The 18,738-nt window shown below is 40.3% G+C and overlaps 2 protein-coding genes across 15 annotated transcripts in view; one reads left to right on the top strand and one right to left on the bottom strand.

The window, feature by feature from the left end:
- The window catches only part of LOC120551205 (calcium/calmodulin-dependent protein kinase type II subunit gamma), a 47,442-nt gene extending 42,861 nt beyond the window's left edge, over window positions 1-4,581 (top strand). For all 14 annotated transcript variants that reach the window (XM_039788448.1, XM_039788445.1, XM_039788459.1 and 11 more), the window contains 2 exons: window positions 1,474-1,710; window positions 1,921-4,581. In XM_039788448.1, coding sequence (XP_039644382.1) covers window positions 1,474-1,706 — 233 coding nt within the window. In that variant the 3' untranslated portion in view covers window positions 1,707-1,710; window positions 1,921-4,581. The remainder of the gene's footprint in view (window positions 1-1,473; window positions 1,711-1,920) is intronic.
- Window positions 4,582-9,666: 5,085 nt separating this feature from the next.
- The window catches only part of LOC120551201 (neurotrypsin-like), a 32,332-nt gene continuing 23,260 nt past the window's right edge, over window positions 9,667-18,738 (bottom strand). The window contains exons 7-14 of the mRNA XM_039788429.1: window positions 18,042-18,220; window positions 17,476-17,617; window positions 16,908-17,128; window positions 15,430-15,571; window positions 15,070-15,348; window positions 12,904-13,026; window positions 12,519-12,787; window positions 9,667-12,295 (exon numbers count right to left, since the gene is read on the bottom strand). Coding sequence (XP_039644363.1) covers window positions 11,697-12,295; window positions 12,519-12,787; window positions 12,904-13,026; window positions 15,070-15,348; window positions 15,430-15,571; window positions 16,908-17,128; window positions 17,476-17,617; window positions 18,042-18,220 — 1,954 coding nt within the window. The 3' untranslated portion in view covers window positions 9,667-11,696. The remainder of the gene's footprint in view (window positions 12,296-12,518; window positions 12,788-12,903; window positions 13,027-15,069; window positions 15,349-15,429; window positions 15,572-16,907; window positions 17,129-17,475; window positions 17,618-18,041; window positions 18,221-18,738) is intronic.

Genomic DNA, 18,738 nt, shown 5'->3' with positions numbered 1-18,738 from the left:
CAACGATACCTCACACAAGACTCTACGTCATGTGGTTCATTAGCTGTGAAACGCGTAGGGAGCGGGTCAAACCATTACCAATGAATAAGGAAGTCTCTGCTGAGTTCAATGATGCCTCACACAAGGCTATACCTTAAACGGTTGAAATGTTATGAAAGGGTGTGTGGCTTAAGCATTAGGGGCGGGCCAAACCATCACCAATTAAGAAGGAACTCTCTGCTGAGTTCAATGACACCTCACACAAGGCTATACCTTAAACGGTTCAAATGTTATGAATGGGGGCGTGGCCTGAGTAAGTGGGCGTGGTCATATTATAGGGGGCGGCTCACTATCACATGTAGCCCACACATTCTGAGTTTCATGTAAATCGGATGATGTTTGTCATATAAGGCGCATTTCATGTTGCCAGCAGGGGGCGCTATGACCAAAAGTCCATTTTGCCCTGTAGGTGTCCTCAGGCCTGGACCCTTGTCAATCGTGAGACATTTCGGGCAGATACGACAACGTAAACTCAAGTTACAGTTTCTTTGTTCATCCCTAAACACTCAAAATGGCCGCCACGCCACACCCACACCGTCTGACGAAAAGTTTTTCTTTTAATAACTTTTCATCGTTAAGGTGTTGGGATGGTACAGACCAAGTTTGAAGTCCATCGGATGAAATCTCTAGGAGGAGTTCGTTAAAGTATAGCACGTATAGTTTTAGGCCTACTTCCTGTTGCCACTAGGGGGCGCTAGGACTTTAAATAAATATCGGCCTTTATTTGTCCTCAGGGTTGGACTCTTATGAATCCTGAAAAGTTTCGAGCCAGCTGGACAACGTACTCTCGAGTTACACCCACTTCCTGTTTCGGCGGCGAAACGCACAAAATGGCCGCCCCGCCACGGCCACGCCCTATGACGAAAAGTTTTTCTTTTAACAACTTTTCATCTTTAACTTAAGATGGCACAGACCGAGTTTGAAGTTGATCGGATGAAATCTCTAGGAGGAGTTCGTTAAAGTACGACATGTGGAAATGGCCAAAATTGCACTAATTTCGAACTTTGAAATCAAAATGGCGGACTTCCTGTTGGGTTTAGGGTATGGCTCTAATGAAGTCTTTTGTACATCTTGACATGTTACATATGTGTACCAAGTTTCGTGAGTCTACGTTAAACGCACTGCAGGGGCTCAATTTTTTTTAACTTTCTAGGGGGCGCTAGCGAGCCATTTTTGTGCGCCTAATCGCAAAACCCTTAAAATACAAAATCTTTCACCAGACTTGATGCGACCGCCAAATTTGGTGAGTTTTTGAATATGTAAAGCCCCTCAAAAAGGCAATTACTTTGCAGAAAATAATAATTCCTTCAGTTTCAATAGGGCCTTCGCCGCTGTCGGCGCTCGGGCCCTAATAACGACTTTTAAAACAAAATCCAGTCTATCTGGTTTTTGCCTTGATACATTTTTCGGTCTGTCTTTGTTTATTTTAACCAGTGCTGAGCAAGAACAGCAAGCCTGTGCACACCACTCTGCTCAACCCACACGTGCACCTGATCGGCGAGGATGCCGCGTGCATCGCCTACATCCGGCTCACGCAGTTTGTGGACACCACAGGCCGCCCTCGTTCCAGCCAATCAGAGGAGACCAGGGTGTGGCATCGTCGCGATGGCAAGTGGCTCAACGTTCACTTCCACTGCTCAGGAGCGCCTGCTGCACCACTACAGTGATCAGGTAGTCTCCTCACACACACCTACAGCTTCACACAAACTGAGCTCATTTTAAAGCCACCATGTGTAGAAATTAAAAAATGTTTCACTTTTTTTTACCCAGTGGTAGTAACAATTTAAATTATGATACATCATTTAAGTTTAGTTTATCTTTAAAAAAAAAAAAAAGAAATATTTAATTTGTTTGTGTCCTGTTTCCTCCCCTCTCCCCCAGTGGTCCTGAGCCTCCAGTCTACTGGAGTGTATGTTTTGGGGGGCAGTTTTTTTCAGCGAGCGTGTTTTAAGAGGCACGTCCTCTGCGTGGATTGGCTAGTGCCAGGAGCCCGGCCGGGCGAGATCGCATCCCTCTCCACGATACCAACCAATCCTGTCCCCCCTTTGACCTGCTGGGGGCCGGCTGAACACAAGACACCGCCCCCAGGGGATGATGCATGCATCTGGCGCCTGATTGGAGGGCGAGTCTTTGCCCTCTATCCCTCCCCATGGCAGCCATCTTTTTTCTGCCTGCGCGAGATGAGACGTCCTGCGTGAGGAGAGGGTTTACAGTTGAACTTGTGACAGTTTATGAGTATGAGTTATGAATATGCTGTGTAAATTATGACTAGATGTATCAGAAACCACCAAAACCCAACCAAGCATTTATATTCACTATCTAATAAGGGAGGAACAGAGGGGAGTTGTAAGGTTAGCAGCTGAGATTTTGGACACATTTTTGGCATTCTAGGGATGTCGGGTAGAAAGCGTTGTGCTCGTTACCCGGACGGTGATGTTAAGATGCAGGGAGATTTTCCCCATCTGAATTCTAGAAGGGGGGGAAAATCCAGTCGGCTCAGTCAGAGAACTTGATGGCAAGAGAAACTTGATATCAAAAACATGAAGCACCAAAGTGTAGAACTTTAGGCTTTTTATGTGTTTTTGTTTGTGTGCTTGTTTTTCCGACCGAACGGAAAATCGTGTTGTTGTGGGATTGGGGTGGGGGGCTGGGGCGTTTTTGTTTTTGTTGTGTTTTTAGCGTCCTGTTCCCTTTACGTTCCTGTGAATAACCGGAGCCTCTCTGTTTTTAGTTTTTTTTTTTTTTTTGTCTGATCGTATATTCAAGGCTCCTTTTTTTTTTTAAAGCAACTGAGTTTTTAAAAAGAGGGATTCTATTGTGCAAGTGTAAAGCTAACCTCTGCGTGTTAACACGTTCTGTTGCCTGCAGTGGAGGGAGAGAGTGGGCCGGGATCGGCGTCTGCGTTTTGCATGTTTGCCCGCCGCCTCTCCCTCAAATCCCTCCCCACGCTCTCTCTCTCTCCTTTTTTTTTTTTTTTTTTTTTTTTTTTTTCTCACTCTTAAACCATTCCCTCTTTTAACCCTCCCACTCCTTTTTCTCTGCTTTCTGCAAGGGCCTGGTTTGTTTATAATCACTGTGTAATAACAGTGTATGTATAGATATATGTAGAAAAGTGTAATATATGTACATGTATCTAAGAGACGCTCATCCTGTGCATCTGGGAATCACCCCATGACCTCTGTGACCCCGATCTAGTTTAGTTTTCACTGATTTTCAATTTGTTTTAATTCTCCTCCTTTCAGTACTTCCTTAAAATATTGGTAGCTCTCGATCTTTGACGACAAACAACACACTGAATAAACGAACTCATGTGGGCTACCAGCTCTAGTCCCGTGGACCTAAGACTGTTTTCAGAGACGGGGGAATAAAAGAAATAACAGGTTGAACAAAGTTAGACCCCTTAGCCCAAAAAGAGTTTTTGAACATGAAGACCTTCATCATAGTGTCCTTAACTCGTGATCCCCCAATGCTGTGAGCTGTCTCTTCATATCATGTGCGCACACACACGCACACACACACGCCTGGTGGTGTGTTTAGGCTTTGTAACATATCTGCACCACTGCTGTGTGACCATGGTGCCACCCCCTGCTGTGCTGCTTAATTGTCTCCATCCATCCGCGACCGTCGTATCTTAAACCCCCCACCACCTTCACCCTCCTCCGTGTACCAACGAGTTCCTGCTCTTGAGATGTTTATTTGTACCTCTCTCTGTTGTTTCTCTGTTTCTGTGTTACTGGTTTGCGTTTTTTCGTTGTCGTCGCTGTTGCTGTTTAACTTGTCGTTTGGTAATTTGCCGATCTGCCAAGCTGGAGTTCTGCACTCTCCCTCTCACACAGGAAAAAAAAAAAAAAAAAGGGAGAAGAGGGAGGAAGTAAAGACAACACAAATCATATATTGAGTGATCATAGATTGATTGATTGATTGATTGATTGACAGGACTAAATTATTTATTAATGTAATCTACCCTATGTGATTTTAAATCTTGCCTGCTCAGTTAAGAGGAGTTTTAAAAGCCAGAGAAAGAGTTGGTGTGGGTGTGCAGGTTTTTATGACCTACACTGTTGAATCAGAGCTGGAGACCTAGTTATATGCATGTTTCAGTTACACATTTCTACCATGTACCTACCTGAATAAGGATGGAGCCTAGTGTTAATATATGATATTTGCATCTTTTGAAATAAGAATATCCTCCATCCAGAATGTTGAATAGGTGACATGAAAAATATAAAAAAAAAAAAAATGCAAAATTTATAAAAAAAAAATAAATAAAAAAAGGATTCAGGAGCCGTAGCTTGGTATGAGGCCCTCGATGTTAGCGTTTTCCCTGCGTTGTAATGATATACTATTGGGCTGTGCTTTCTCCCCCAGCCTTCACATGGATGCTGGAGTTTTTTTGCATGATCATGATGTACAATGAAATGAACCATGAATTGACGACTATCAAGTGTTTGTCTGAGTGTTAGTTGGTCTTCATCATAGCTTTGTTATTCTTCAAACTTGGATCTTGAAAGTATTTAATAAAAATACTATTTCAGCACTGTTTTATCTCTCTCGACTGGTTTATTTTGTTAAACACATTCTTTTCATGTCTGATTTAGTTGTCATACGGAAAACACTTTTGTCTCCAACAAATATCTTATTGGTAAGGCATCCATCCCCAGGCCAAACAACCTGCTAAAACAGTTTTGTGTTAACCCTGGATGTATTTTTAACACCTTTTTTGGCCTGTGCATTTTTTATCTGTTCAGCCTGGGTTTTGAGAATGTTTCATCAGCAGAGTCTCGACCTGAAATCACCAAATTTGGAGCTAATAGAGATATGCAACACACATTTCTGATTATGTAACTGCAACATTGATTAGTCATGCTGAATATCTGCTCATGTAGTCTCTTGTAGTTTGTTTCAGGTTACATTTAACATGAAGTCGCTGGCTGTTAAAGCAAAAAAAAAAAAAAAAAAAGGTTTTGATTTGAGTAAAATAAGCACAAATAAAACTGGACAATGTTTCTGTGGTTGGCTGGATGCTCTGAACACCACCCGGCATCACAGCTGGCATAATATTTGCCCTCCATACTCGTCTGTCATCACATAAAGTCAGATTAAGCCCTGCATAACGCTGCATATCCTCCAGAGCCATTAACACAGGATAAAACAATCACTGCTGTCCGTTCAACAGCTCGTGCATCGTCTCACCACTTCAGCCTTTGTACTGTCTTCCATTGCTCTTATTTTAGCTGCGTTGAGCACTGTGAAGTGTTGAGTAATGCTGCAGCCTTATTTAAAAAGGTTTTGTGGTGTTATTTATGATGGTCCCAGTTATTTTAAGGATAGAGTCTGTGTGTGCGTGTCCATGGGATGTAGGACAGCTCCCCCTGGTTCCTCTGCTTTCTGTGTGATTAATGAGGAGAGCTCAGCAGTTGGTTAGTTCACACTTACTTTCTCAAAGACACAAGAAGGGAGAAAGTCTTGAGGGAATGGGTCTTGTTAGCCCTCTCTGACCTCTGAATCTTCGTGTCAATAAAATTAGGAGAAAATCTGGCCCAGAACGAGTCTTCTGAATCTAAATTACTTTTGACTTTGTTGAGGTGTTAAAGGACATTTTCCCTTGTTTTTCATCTCAGGGTTTTTATTGTTTCCAATAATTTCTATTCAGGCACAGCTCCTTCCTTAAAAACCATGAAAATGTACTTTTATAAAACAAGGCCCACAGTAAATACCATAGACTGTAAAAACTAATCGACGTTGCAGCAGTGACGTTACCCATGGGTTTGTTGATTGCCATTTTTATTAAATGTATTATATTTTACATGGGTTTTGAACATGGATCTACAATGGTTTTGAAGCCTTGAGTTTAGCATGGCTGTATTATAAGGAGTTCAGTGATATGGCCATTGACGTCTTCGTTTAAAAAAAAAAAAAACCAGACATTACATGTCATTTAGCTGATGCTTTTATCCAAGGTGACTTACAATTACTATACAGTATATCAGAGGTTGCACGCCTCTGGAGCAACTAGGGGTTAAGTGTCTTGCTCTGGGTTGATGTATCGCAGTGGGAATCGAACCCAGATCTCCCACACCAAAGGCATATGTTATATCCACTGTGCCATCACTACTGTACTCTCAAGTTGGGGATTATAGCATTTATTTACAACATCAGGACCACACAAGGCAAAGCAAGGCAGCTTTATTTCTATAGCACATTTCAGCAACTGGGCAATTCAAAGTGCTTTACATAAAACATTAAAGAGCAGTTGAAGAAAAAAAACGATTAAAAAAAATTAAAACAAAGCGCGGTTAAAAACGATTAAAACACACAGAATTATTGATGTCTTTAGTTTTATAATTATACACCAAACAGTACGAAATAGTTCTGCTGTACAGGATGTCGGCGCTGTCCAAGCATGGCTTGTGAAAGTGTAACAGAAAGGTACTTTTTTGTTGTGGATTCCTTTTATTCCATTAAATATAGATACTTCATATCATATCATTAAAATTAAACCTTGTTTCTGTATTTATAGGCCAATCCCTCAAGTTTACCATTGACAGACTTCCTCATCCTCCAAAGTCAGTTTCACAAGTCTCCAAGTCATCATTAGAGGTGAGTTTCCAACCAAATTCCAAACAACAATTCACGAAAACATGTTCATTGTGTGATATTTGTTCATTTTGTCAAAGACAAATACTGGAGTGATTTACATCAGAATTGAAAACAAAACTGTAAAGGAAACATCACAATTGAGCTACTAAAGTGATGAGCAGCATTGAAGAGTTTTATTACAAGTTGTTATGATATTATAGGCTATCACATTTTTTATTTTATTCAGTTTTTGTTATTGTCAACAAATCTCTCAAAAAGTACATAAGCAACAATACATTGATCCTACCAAGTGTTGTCGGCTTAGCTAAACTTCATTACTCTGTCAAATACCGCAGAGCTCCCCTATTAACAAACTTAAACGAACCACTCTGTCGCACTGGGTGACTATGAACAAGGGCACTGTCGTTTATTTTGAGTCAATCCCACATTCAACATCCTGCTGCCGTAAATACTTACTATCATTTATTAATCTGTGGCTGAAAATAGTCACCAATAAATGCATTATTTACTCCTGTTTTAGTAGCATTTGTTAAATTAAAAAAACTGCATTGCCACAGACAGGGTAACAAAGTTGAAAAAGTGCTGAGAAGCAAACAAATTTTAACTTTTCGTGGGATTTGTCAGAATTGAAAGGTATTACAACCAACGGTGCACTATCATCAATGACGCAATAGAAGTATTGGTAGAGTTTTTCGTTGAAAGTGTAGCCGATGAATGAGTAAATATGAGACTAGCGTTCGGTAGGCCTATCATAAAAGGTGACCCACCCTTCCTCTTGATCCACTAACACCCCAACCTTCTTCAGTTTCTGTGGGTAGAGAATAACAGAGGGGAGCAGCGTTGGCTTTACAACCATCTCCAAGCTCTATCATCCAGTATATATGTTCAGTTGATATTGGAAACCATTTCTTCCTTTTGACAGACTCTCTAACAACTCAAATGGCCCATTTGTTCTTCCCTTCCACTTGCACCTCAAAGTAAAATCTTCCTGAGGGCTAACCGATGAACCCAATAATCCTGTAAATCTTTTGGGGTTGAAAGGTCTCTTCTGCCACTTGCCTTCCCTCACCGCCTTCTCATGGTCAGAGAGAGCGAGGGAGCACTGTGCAGTGGCTGGGTCCAGAGTTACATCAACAACGTAGTCCCGAACTTCTCAATTTATTTGTTAACTTCAAAGTTGGATGGTTTTCGTCTCGCAGTCTTCTCAACTTTTTGTGCTCGTACTAACTACTCTGGATGCTGAACTCTTGCTGTTCATTTGTGTGTGGAAGGCTGGACAGAGATGACAATCTCAGGAGGATGTGGAAATGGTCGTTAATGTGTATGAGAGCTGCTCCAGCTCTGTGCACATTCGCTGTAGTGCACTTATTTCCTGCTCAAGAGCTTTAATAAAGCTCTTCGCTGTCCTCTTGATTGCCCTCTGCTTCTTCTTCATCAACTTAATGAGCTCTGATTGTCTCCTTTCAATCGAGGCAATGAGAGTTCCGAACACCTTCGCACTGTCTAATATGTCCTTCTGGGCGTCCTTCTTGCTGGCCTCCACCAGGTAATGGACCTCATGGTCGTGGACCTTCTGCAGCTTCCCCTGGATCATCCGTCTTACTTTGTGCTCCGTCTCCCCGATCCGAGTCTTTAGTGATAGATATTTTTATTTATCCTGCAGAACCAGAAGATCATTGTGCTTCTTGCTCATCCTGTTGTCCAGTTTAACCTTGGCTGGCCTGCGACTCTGTGGTGAGGCTCTGGATGAATTCCACAAAAAGATGTCAGACGGGGCGCCTGGTTAGCTCACCTGGTTGAGCGTGAGCCCCGTGTGCAGAGGCTCAGTCCTTGCTGCAGCGTCTGCGGGTTTGGTTCTGACTTGCTGCCCTTTCCTGACCGTCATCCCCCTCTCTTTCTCTCTCCCACTTTCCTGACTTAATCTGTCCTATTAATAAAAGCAAGCCAAAAAAATAAAGATGTCAGGCACTTGAGGCAGAACTTTGCAGCTTTCAGTTTACTCCAAGTGCATATGTCGCTAGCTTTGTTTCCACACTGGGCAGCAGACTCATCCATGCTTCTTTCTCACATCCCTTTGAAATGCTCAGAGACTTCTTGGATTGTCGTGTTGGTTATTAACTCTTGTCTCCTCGTGAACGTCTCCTTGCAGAGGTTGCTGTTGTTCCAGTATCCCATGATACAGGCCCTGCAGAAGTTGTGGCCACAGGCGGTTGACACAGGCTCAGTGAAGACCTCCAAGCAGATCGGAAAACTGAAACTGTTCTTCACATAACCGACTGCTGCAGGAAGCCATGCCTGCCACATTGCGTAAACCACGTTACCTCCTGGAAAATATATCCGCTTTTGTTTTTCATCTCCCAGACTAATATGGAAGATTGTGTTTTCTTTTCCATAATACTCTCAACACATGGAATAATCCAGATTAATTTAGAGTAACTCCACTTTATCACTGGACTCCCAACTCTGAGTTAAAGGTGTACAGACAAACCTATTATCTATTATCATACTGTATCCTACATGTATCTGATAGCTGTATTTCTTTTATGAAGAAGGGGGCTTGTTTGGGGGGTCTGAGCTTGAGTAACATACAGGAAAAGGCAAAATCTGTTTGCAGTTTCATAAGTTTACACCTCAACATCTATACTTTTATTCCAATAACTGCAGCCCGTCATTAAAGATTTCCTAATCATTTCATAATTTTTTTTTTTTTATTTTCAGCCATGTCCCAAAAGCTGAGTCATTTATGCTAATTTATAAATCGCTTATTCTACAGTTTTCAATAAGAATTAGCCAGCAGCAGCTAAGCAGATGTACTTTTCATTTACTAGGAGGCAATTACATATTTTGTAAGCTATCTTTTTACTTATACTTATTCTGTAAATACATACATACATACATCAATTTATTTTGAGTGTGGAAAATGGCGCTATCCCTTTGCATATCACATAATTACCCTTATTTGGTGGCTTTAACATTAACAAACTAAGAAATAATAAGACAGAGAAGAGAGGCCACACCAACACTGAATGCTTGTTTACACCAGGTATGTTTTAATACTCATCCATGATTCAGCACATTACACTGAGGAACAGCTGACGGGTTTAACACAGGTAAAGAAGGCGTTTAAGACTTTACACTGATCCCACACCGTCCAGCCACAGACATACATTATTTACATTAACCTACAGGATCTGCATGGTAAAACATCAATTCTCAGGAAGGAAGGAAGGAAGGAAGGAGTAGTGATAGGATTGAGTTTATGTACAGGATTATAACAGGCATTGGACAGGTCCATGTTGGAGAAACAGCAGTTGCAGGTTACAAGATGCTTCACGACACAATGGTTCACAGTACATCAAAGCACAAGTCAAGTTCGTACACGTATAGCAACAGTATAAAAAGACCCATCAGGGCCATGTTATCCAACAAGCCTGTGAAAATAGAGCAATATCGCCATCTTCTGGTTAGATTGCACATCTGCTCACAGTACAACAGAACAGACAACATTTAACTTCAAGAGTTCGGCTATCTAATTCAGTCAAGAATGAATGCAGTAACACATACTATCTAATCTCAGGAATAGTAGCTATCTATTCATCTATCTATCTAGAGCCATCTGCTGGAATCAGTACAAAAAAATATTTTACGACCCGACAGTCCGCTTCCAATGGCTTTGAAAGGAAAGAATTTCCTGTACAGTTAAAAAGGACCATACCAATGTTTTTGCAAGTTTTAGCTCCTTAACTACAATAACAACAAAATAGATACACTTGATTCAACTGCTGATGAAAACCATATTGTAGTTTTTCAGGATTTTTTTGTGTATATTTTTCCAGGTGGACATTGTTTCTATAGTTTTCCCTTTTGGGATAAAAAATCAATTAGGAGATTCTTGTTTCAGTTGTGAAATCCATCACTGCAAGAGGTTTTTCTCCAATATTGTTGTGAGGTAATGCAGTTTAACTGATCTGAGAAGAAATGCGCTGCGGGACCTCTGAACAGTAATGTGACTTTGACGAAAAATAAATGCAGATTTAACATTTATTGTTGAGGGAATACTTGATATGTACATTGTGTGCGTTTAATTGTAGACCTTGTTGTGAGCATTGTCTTAATAGAAAGCTTTCTAATAAGACATCCTTTATAAAGGGATCATATCAATTGTAAGTAATGACTTTATTAATGCATCAATTGTTGCTTTATAACTCAGTTGTAAGCTATTCAAAACATTTGGTCTGTCAGGTTGTGAAAAATCTCTCAGGTTGGTGAGTCATTAATAGTCAGAGACTTTCTGATATCAAGCCTGCAATTTTAAATGTTAATAACACTAAACACTAAAACATCAAGAATCATTGGTATGGTCCCAGGTTAAATAGCTCAGTCATGGGTCGAAACAGCACTTTCACCAGTAAAGGTATAAGACAACAGCCTGAAGAGATGAGCCGCTGTTGGAAAAAAATCAAATTTTCAATTGTGACATATGATGCAGGAGTTTAATCTGTGTTTATAATCTCAGAGGGACGATGATGATATACAGTCAGCCTTTATTCTAGATGTTCTGGTGGTTTGTTTGTTTGATTTGTCTAACGAAACACACTGAATACACACATTAATAGGTGAATTTTAGCATAGATTCTTGTGTGACCGTCTTAGAAATATCCACCAGAATATCTTTAACACTATTGTCCTTAAAATACATGCCATGCTGATTTTTTTTATTTTCAGTATCAGTGAAAGGCCCTGATCAGCATGCCAGGCTCAACCTAAACGTTGCAGACCCCACCAGCTATTGTTCTGCCTCTCAACAGGCTGTAGCTCACATGTAAAGTACCACAAATCACCCACACACTCTGTCATCCTGGCAGCTCAGGAAGGTCTGCCCACACCGCTGTACTCGTCCGACGATTAGCAACCGCAAACACAACACTGAGTTCAGATTTGAAATGAGCACAGACCTAAGTTAGGAGCATCTTTCTTTTCTTTTAAAGGTTACTATCATCTTCCTCCTCCTCAGGCGGTCACATGGCACAGATGGTCAGCCAATGGCACGGCCTCAATCAGACCAGAATTTGTGTGTTTGTGTCGGCATCCCCAACACGGTGGCTATGTGTGCTTTTAGTGTGTGTGTTAACGTGCTGTTTGGTGTGTGAATGACGTGTGTGTTTTTGTTTAATATCATCGATTTCATTTGTTTCTTGTTGATCGTGTATGTGTTTAAGCTCGTCATGCACGTGGAAGTATTTATCCTCGCCCTCTCCGTGTGTGTGTTCCTCATGTGTGTGTGTTAGCTCATTGTCAACGTGTGTCAGATCTTCTTGTGTGTTTGTGTGTGCGTGCAGTTCCTCTGGATGTGCTCGCGTGTCAATGACCTCCTCGATCCAGCTCCTGAAGCGGCTGACTCGAGTGTAGAGCGCGGGAGAGGAGGGGTCGGCGCAGCCGTAACCCCCGGCAACGACCCCAGTGAGGACCCATCGACCCATCTCCCCCTGACACACCAGCCCGCCTCCAGAGTTGCCCTGACAACTGTCGTCATGGAGGAGGCTAGTGTCTGGAGGACTGCCGGCACACAGGGTGCCGTGGCTGGAAAAGCTGTCGCCATAGCGCTTCTTACATTGCCATGACGACATCAGAGGGACCCAAGATGCGAGAACCGAGTCTGGGAGAAAAGAAAAGATGGATGAGATGATTAAAGAGGCGGCATGTCAGAAATGCTGAAATCAATTAGTTCATTTGTAAGGAATGTCATTAACCTTAAACCAAAGAATTATGAAAAATGTTCCATCTTCAAAAACATCTTAAACATATTTTTAGATACACTCTGAGTATTGTTTGATGATTAAAAATATATCACTAAACACACTAGAGAGAAAAATACTTACCTGGTCCTGTCCAGCCAGTGGTAACCATGACAACACAAGAAGATGGCGCATTTCCTCCTGATGCTGCGTCTGCAGCAGGAAGGCATGCTGCGTTGGTTTCGAGGTCAAAGGTCAGACAGTGCCCCTTGGTGCTGGGTAGTTTCAACAAAGCCAGATCGTGACCTCCACTCTGACCCTTGAACTTCCTGTGAAGCACCACCCGCTCCGGGGTGAGAGTCTGCTCTGAAGCCCCGACACGCACCACAAACCTGGACGGGTCGCTGCCAAACCTGTGGGAGACAGGAGAGAAGAATCTGAAGGTGAATGGACACTTCATGGTGTTCTGTGGTCTGACTGAAGATGGCTTCATTGTAGGAACTGATTTATAGTTCAGCGACAGATTTACCTGCTGACACAGTATGCAGATGTCAGGGCCCAGCAGGGGCTGATCAGGGTGCCACTACAGAGAGGACTGGCAACTTCTTCTTGAGACTGAAGCCACACTGACACCTGCCATGGCCACGTGGTCCTGCAGAGAACAGAAAAAGAAATCTCAATCAATGTTTTTGTATGAGTAACACTGACTGTAAACTTTTATTAATAAAAACTTCAACCTTTAATTGCAAATGTGTGTTTTTTTTCACCATAAAATTACAATACCAACTAAGCTAAGTTTTGCATTATTACCCTAACTTGACCCGGTTTTATAGAGGGCCCTGTGTCAAATTCTAGTTTTAAAAGATAATGAATCAATTTAGCTACATTTAAGGACCTTAAGTATGAAAAAAAAAGTCACAGTATAGTTTGTCAAAAAAATCTTTAAAAAGTCATAGTATGTCATAAAAAAGTCAAAATATCATGGAAAAAGTCAGAAAAAGACATAATACAGTATAATGAGAAATAAATCATAGTAAAGTGTGTCGATAAAAGTCATTGTATAGTATGTCAGAAAAAAACTTGTAAAAAAGCCGTAGTATAGTATGTCGATTTTTTTTTTTTAAGTAATAAAAAGGTAATAGTATAGTATGTCGGAAAAAAAATCATAAAAGTGTGTAATATTTTAAAAAAAAAGTAATAAAAAAAGTCATAGTATAGTATGTCAAAAAAGTGATAAAAAAAAGTCACAGTATAGTATGTCAAAAAAAGTCATAAAATAGTACGTCCAAAAAAGTGATAAAAAAAAATCATAGTACAGTGTGTTGGAAAAAAGTCATTAAAAAAATTCTGTGTAGTATGTCGAAAAAAGTGATAGTATAGTATGTCGAAGAAAGTGATGAAAAAGAAATAGTATAGTATGTCTAAATAAGTGATAAAAAAGTCATAGTATAGTATGTCGAAAAGTAAAAAAATTATGCCAAAAAACTCACAAAAACTCTAAATATAGTATGTTTATGTCAAAAAAAGTCATAGTAAATTATGTCAAAAAAATTCATATTGTAGTATTTTGAAAAAAGTGATAAAAAAGTCACAGTATAGTATGTCGAAAAAGGGATTAAAAAGTCATAGTATAGTATGTCCAAAAAAGTGCTGAAAAATAAATAGTATAGTACGTCCAAAAAAGTGATGAAAAAGTCATATAGTATGTTGAAAAAATTCAAAAAATGATGCCAAAAAAGTCACTAAAACTGGTATAGTACGTCAAAATAAGTCAAAAAAGTCATAGTATAGTATGTCCAAAAAAGTGATAAAGAAAAGTCATAGTATAGTATGTCGAAGAAAGAGATGAAAAAGTCATAGTATAGTATGTCAAAAAAAATGTCAAACTAAGTCATAGTATAGTATGTCGTAAAAAAGTTCATTAAAAAAGTCAGTGTATGTTTGTTTTACCAACATACTATACTGACAAAAAAAGTCATAGTATAGTATCTCGAAAAAAGGTCATGAAAAAAGCCATAGTTAATGTGAAAAAAGTCATGGTATAGTATGTCAAAAAAAGTCACAGTAAATTATGTCAAAAAAATTCATAGTCTAGTATGTTGAAAAAAGTGATAAAAAAGTCACAGTATAGTATGTCGAAGAAAGGGATTAAAAAGTCATAGTATAGTATGTCCAAAAAAGTGATGAAAAATAAATAGTATAGTATGTCCAAAAAAGTGATGAAGAAAAGTCATAGTATAGTATGTCGAAGAAAGAGATGAAAAAGTCATAGCATAGCATGTCAACATTTTTTTCAAACAAAGTCATAGTATAGTATGTCGTAAAAAAGGTCATTAAAAAAGTCAGTGTATGTTGAAAAAAGTCAGTTTGTTTTTCCAACATACTATACTGACTAAAAAGTCATAGTATAGCATGTTACAGAAAAAGTCATTAGAAAAAGTCATAGTATAGTATATCGAAAAAAAGGTCATGAAAAGGTAATAGTTAATGTAAAAAAAAGTCATGGTATAGTATGTCAAAAAAAGTCATAAAAATGTCATAGTATAATATGTCGAAATAAGTCAGAGTACAGTATGTATGTTTTTTCTTTTCATTTCTTGTATTGGGTGTACAGTGTTCATAAGGGTTCATTGTCAGTTCCAGGTAAAAGCCACAGATTTGGACATATACTACCAAATTAGGTCCTAAATCCTACCTGAGCATGTTTTCCTCCCCCTGGTTCCTCCTCTTGCTCTCCTCCTCCACCAGCTTCCTCAGCCCACAGCTCAGCTCTTGAGGCTTGGCCCGTGCCGTTGACTCCTGCGGGGTAACGTCACACTTCACCCCTGCATCCACCCTGCGTCTGCAGCCCTGGATGCTCTGGCCCAGAGAGGGACACTCTCCCAAGAACTCCTCCTTCCCTGTGCACCTCACCTGGTCCAGGTGTATGGGCCCTTTCCCCTGACCGAAGCCTCCAGCTGCTATTGCGCCACCACTGAGGAGGGAGAAAAAATTATTTTTTTGTGTAATAAAAAAAAAGTAAGAAACTGTCTCTTTCATGCATATCAATATTAACCTGTGTCCAAGCTGTCTGCACACCACAGCTGCATTCAAGTTGTTCCAGCCTGAGTCACAAATACTTCCCCAGTCGCCATGGAGATACACCTCGACTCGACCCTCCTTTCTGCTGCTGCCACCCACAAGACGCACCAGGGGACCTAACAAGGAAGAAAAAAAATACACAACCCTCATTCATATTCATGTTGGTGCACCTACATAGTCCAGTCGTCACTCACTGAAAGCGAGTTCTGTGTCCACTGACAGTGTTAAATGTCATCCTGGAGCCTGGTGCCTCTTTATTCAGCCTCTATTCTCATTCTAATGGACTGCGTGTCTACAGGAGGTGCAGTAAAAACCTCTTTATTCTCTCTGCTGTCAACATGTGGCATTTAAACTCTTTGGACAGAGAAAAACACCAGTGTGTTCACACTGAGGTAAAGATACAGTGCCACAAAAGGAGACAAAAGTCTTTAATAGATAAATAGATTGCATAGATAGAATTTTTTTTTTTTGCATCTTTTGTTCATTATCAGTATGGTTGAATTTTGTCCTAAATGGTGTCTGATGGAATTCCCGCAAGAGTTTAATAAAGTAAAGTAAACAGCTCACAGCCTGGCATTAGACCAACACTCTGCAGGGACAGCTTGCCCTTTTGGTCCAAAATGAATTGCAGTTGCACAGTCAGTCACCAAACTTCTGCAGTGCAGTGCAATGATCCTATTGTTTTTGCTGGTTTCTTTCTTCCTTCCTTGCTACAATTGCTTTCCAATTAATAAAAACTCACAAATTATCACACAAAAGTCTGGTGTGCTCTCAAAGTCGGGGCTAGTTCTAATTGTGGCACAGCAAGGCAGTGCACTTTGATATATATATATATATATATATATATATATAAAAAAAAGAGAGAGAGAGAGAGAGGCAGTTTCAAAGTGCTTAACAGAGATTGAATAAGAGAAAGTGTGAACATGTGGACAGATTTGGAGGCGAAACAGATATAAAAACATGAAAATAAAGTCATAACAGAATAAAAGCAATAAACACAATATTAGAAGGCAGCAGAAAACAACTAGGTTTTGAAGCTGCTTTTAAAGAACAGTTAGAGTTGGGCCACAACGTTAATCCTCTGGTAACTTTTAAAGTGTGGCACATATATAGTAACTGTAAGTAAATGAAGTTCCACCAATCCTTGTTCTCACTCTTGTTACAACAAGCAAATGTACATCAAACTAAAAGCTCCACACTTTGTAAATTCATTTTTTTAAAGATCCAACTCAAGAGACCCTTTTTTTTAGTAAAAAATTGTCAATTCATATCTATACATGCAATCCATATCTGGCCTAAAGGTTGAAGAAGATAGCGTGTGACTAAAAGGTCTGATAAATTATAAAGGAGGTTTTAGGACTTCATACAATAAACAGGTGAAGTACTGTAGAATAGTTAGCACCCCATTTCAAAACAGTATGCATGCCGGCCTTGTTCGTCCTCATCCCTTACCTGTGGAGGGTGCGATAACCGGCACTTCATTGGTTTCTTGATTGGGTCGGCTCCTGCAGCGAACACCCACATCCTCACTGTGGGAGCAGTCAGTCCGGCCCCAGATCCCGTGTGGACAGTCCAGAAGAGAGGTCTCTGATCCCTCACAGTGGACGTCATCCAAGAGGATCAGGCCGACGCCCTCGCCGAACGTCCCGTCTGATACGAGCTCAGCGTGACCCCTGAAGAAAGAGAAGAGGTCTTGTACTGGGGACACCAAGTCAAAGATTTTTTCCCTTATTCAGAATGTGAAAGTAAAGTTAACGAAATACTCAAAATAAAAAAAAAACATTGTTATGAGTAACACACCAAAGATTATGTTCATAGTATCAAAGAAATGTTTTTATAAGCTTTTATTTCAATTTATTTTATTTAGGGACTCATTTTAGGACTTTTTTTCTTCTTCTTAAATTAACAATTACAATAGTCTTCACAAAACCTCTGTTGACGTCATTAGATCATTTCCCAACAAATGGAAAAGGATTAGTTTGTGTTTAGTCGGTGTACATCTCTTTGGGTGTTTCCATACCTGTAGCCCAGCTGTCTGCAGACCACCTCTGCATGCTGCTGGGCCCAGTGGTCGTCACACACCGTCCCCCAGTCGCCGTTGTGGAAAACTTCAACCCGACCTTCCCATGGACTGTCTCCACCAACCAGACGCACCACACCATCTGAAACAGTATCGTATTGATATTGTGGCCGTCATAAAGTCCTTAAATGTGATTAAAGGCAGATACGCTTGACATGAAAAAACATTTGATGTGACCATGAGGCAAGATTAAATGTTATAGATGCCAATGTATCATTTTCAGATGAATTATTAATCTTATATTGCTTTGATGAATAGTAATTGTTATTTCATGCCAGTAGATAAGTAACTCCTCAGTTCCCATAAATCGTGTTTCTGCTTGTCACAAAGAGGATGTTGCTGCTTCATGCAGTAATGATTTATTGATGTTCAGGGGCTATAAATAGCAGCTTGAAGCCTATCAGTGTGTACAGTAGCATCTGTGTGTGTGTGCATGCCTGCGCGCGTGTGTGTGCGAGCGTACGTACTTTCTGAAGCCCGCTTAATTGTACAATGTGTGCATGTACCTGTATAAGGGCTGCAGGAGACCCCAGCATCCTCCATGTGGTCACAGTTGTGCTGCTCCCAGTCACCATGGGGACACTGATCCAGGAAGAGCTCGTTTCCTGTGCACTTCACAGCATCCAGCAGGATCGGGCCTGAACCCTGACCAAAGTGGGCCCACGACCAGGCCTTCGCCACACCTCTACAACAGACAACAGACATTTTTTTCTTAAGATTTTGACCTGATGATGGCGCAAGATAAAAAGTTAAAGGCTCATCAAAGTTATTGCATTTCATCCTGAAGGGAACATGAATATCTGTATTAAGTTTCATGGCAATCCATCCGTCACACTCTCAAAATAAAGCAAACATCTAAAATAAACCAAATCATCCATAAATAATGAATGGCTCGTACAAGGATGTTCATGTGGTGATTATTTATTGATGCTAAAATGCTACAAAAGTGTGTGTTCGTGTGGGTCCATGCATTTCTGCTCCAGTGTACAGTTTCATGTTTAAGCTGAAAATATGAACATACTGAAGCAAATAAAACATAAAATGACTCATGAGAATCTGTACCATGTAACCATACTGTACTAGACCACACGCTCCTTCCAACACATTCATTCATTATTATTATTATTATAAATAAGGAGCTTTTAAAATAGAATAATGGGCAAAATGATCAGAAAACACAAAGTAGAGAAGAGATGGAAAGAC

This window comes from Perca fluviatilis, chromosome 21, assembly GCF_010015445.1.
Source record: "Perca fluviatilis chromosome 21, GENO_Pfluv_1.0, whole genome shotgun sequence".
NCBI lineage: Eukaryota > Metazoa > Chordata > Actinopteri > Perciformes > Percidae > Perca > Perca fluviatilis.
Note: the sequence above shows the minus strand (reverse complement) of the source record. Positions and strands in the feature narration are given on the sequence as shown.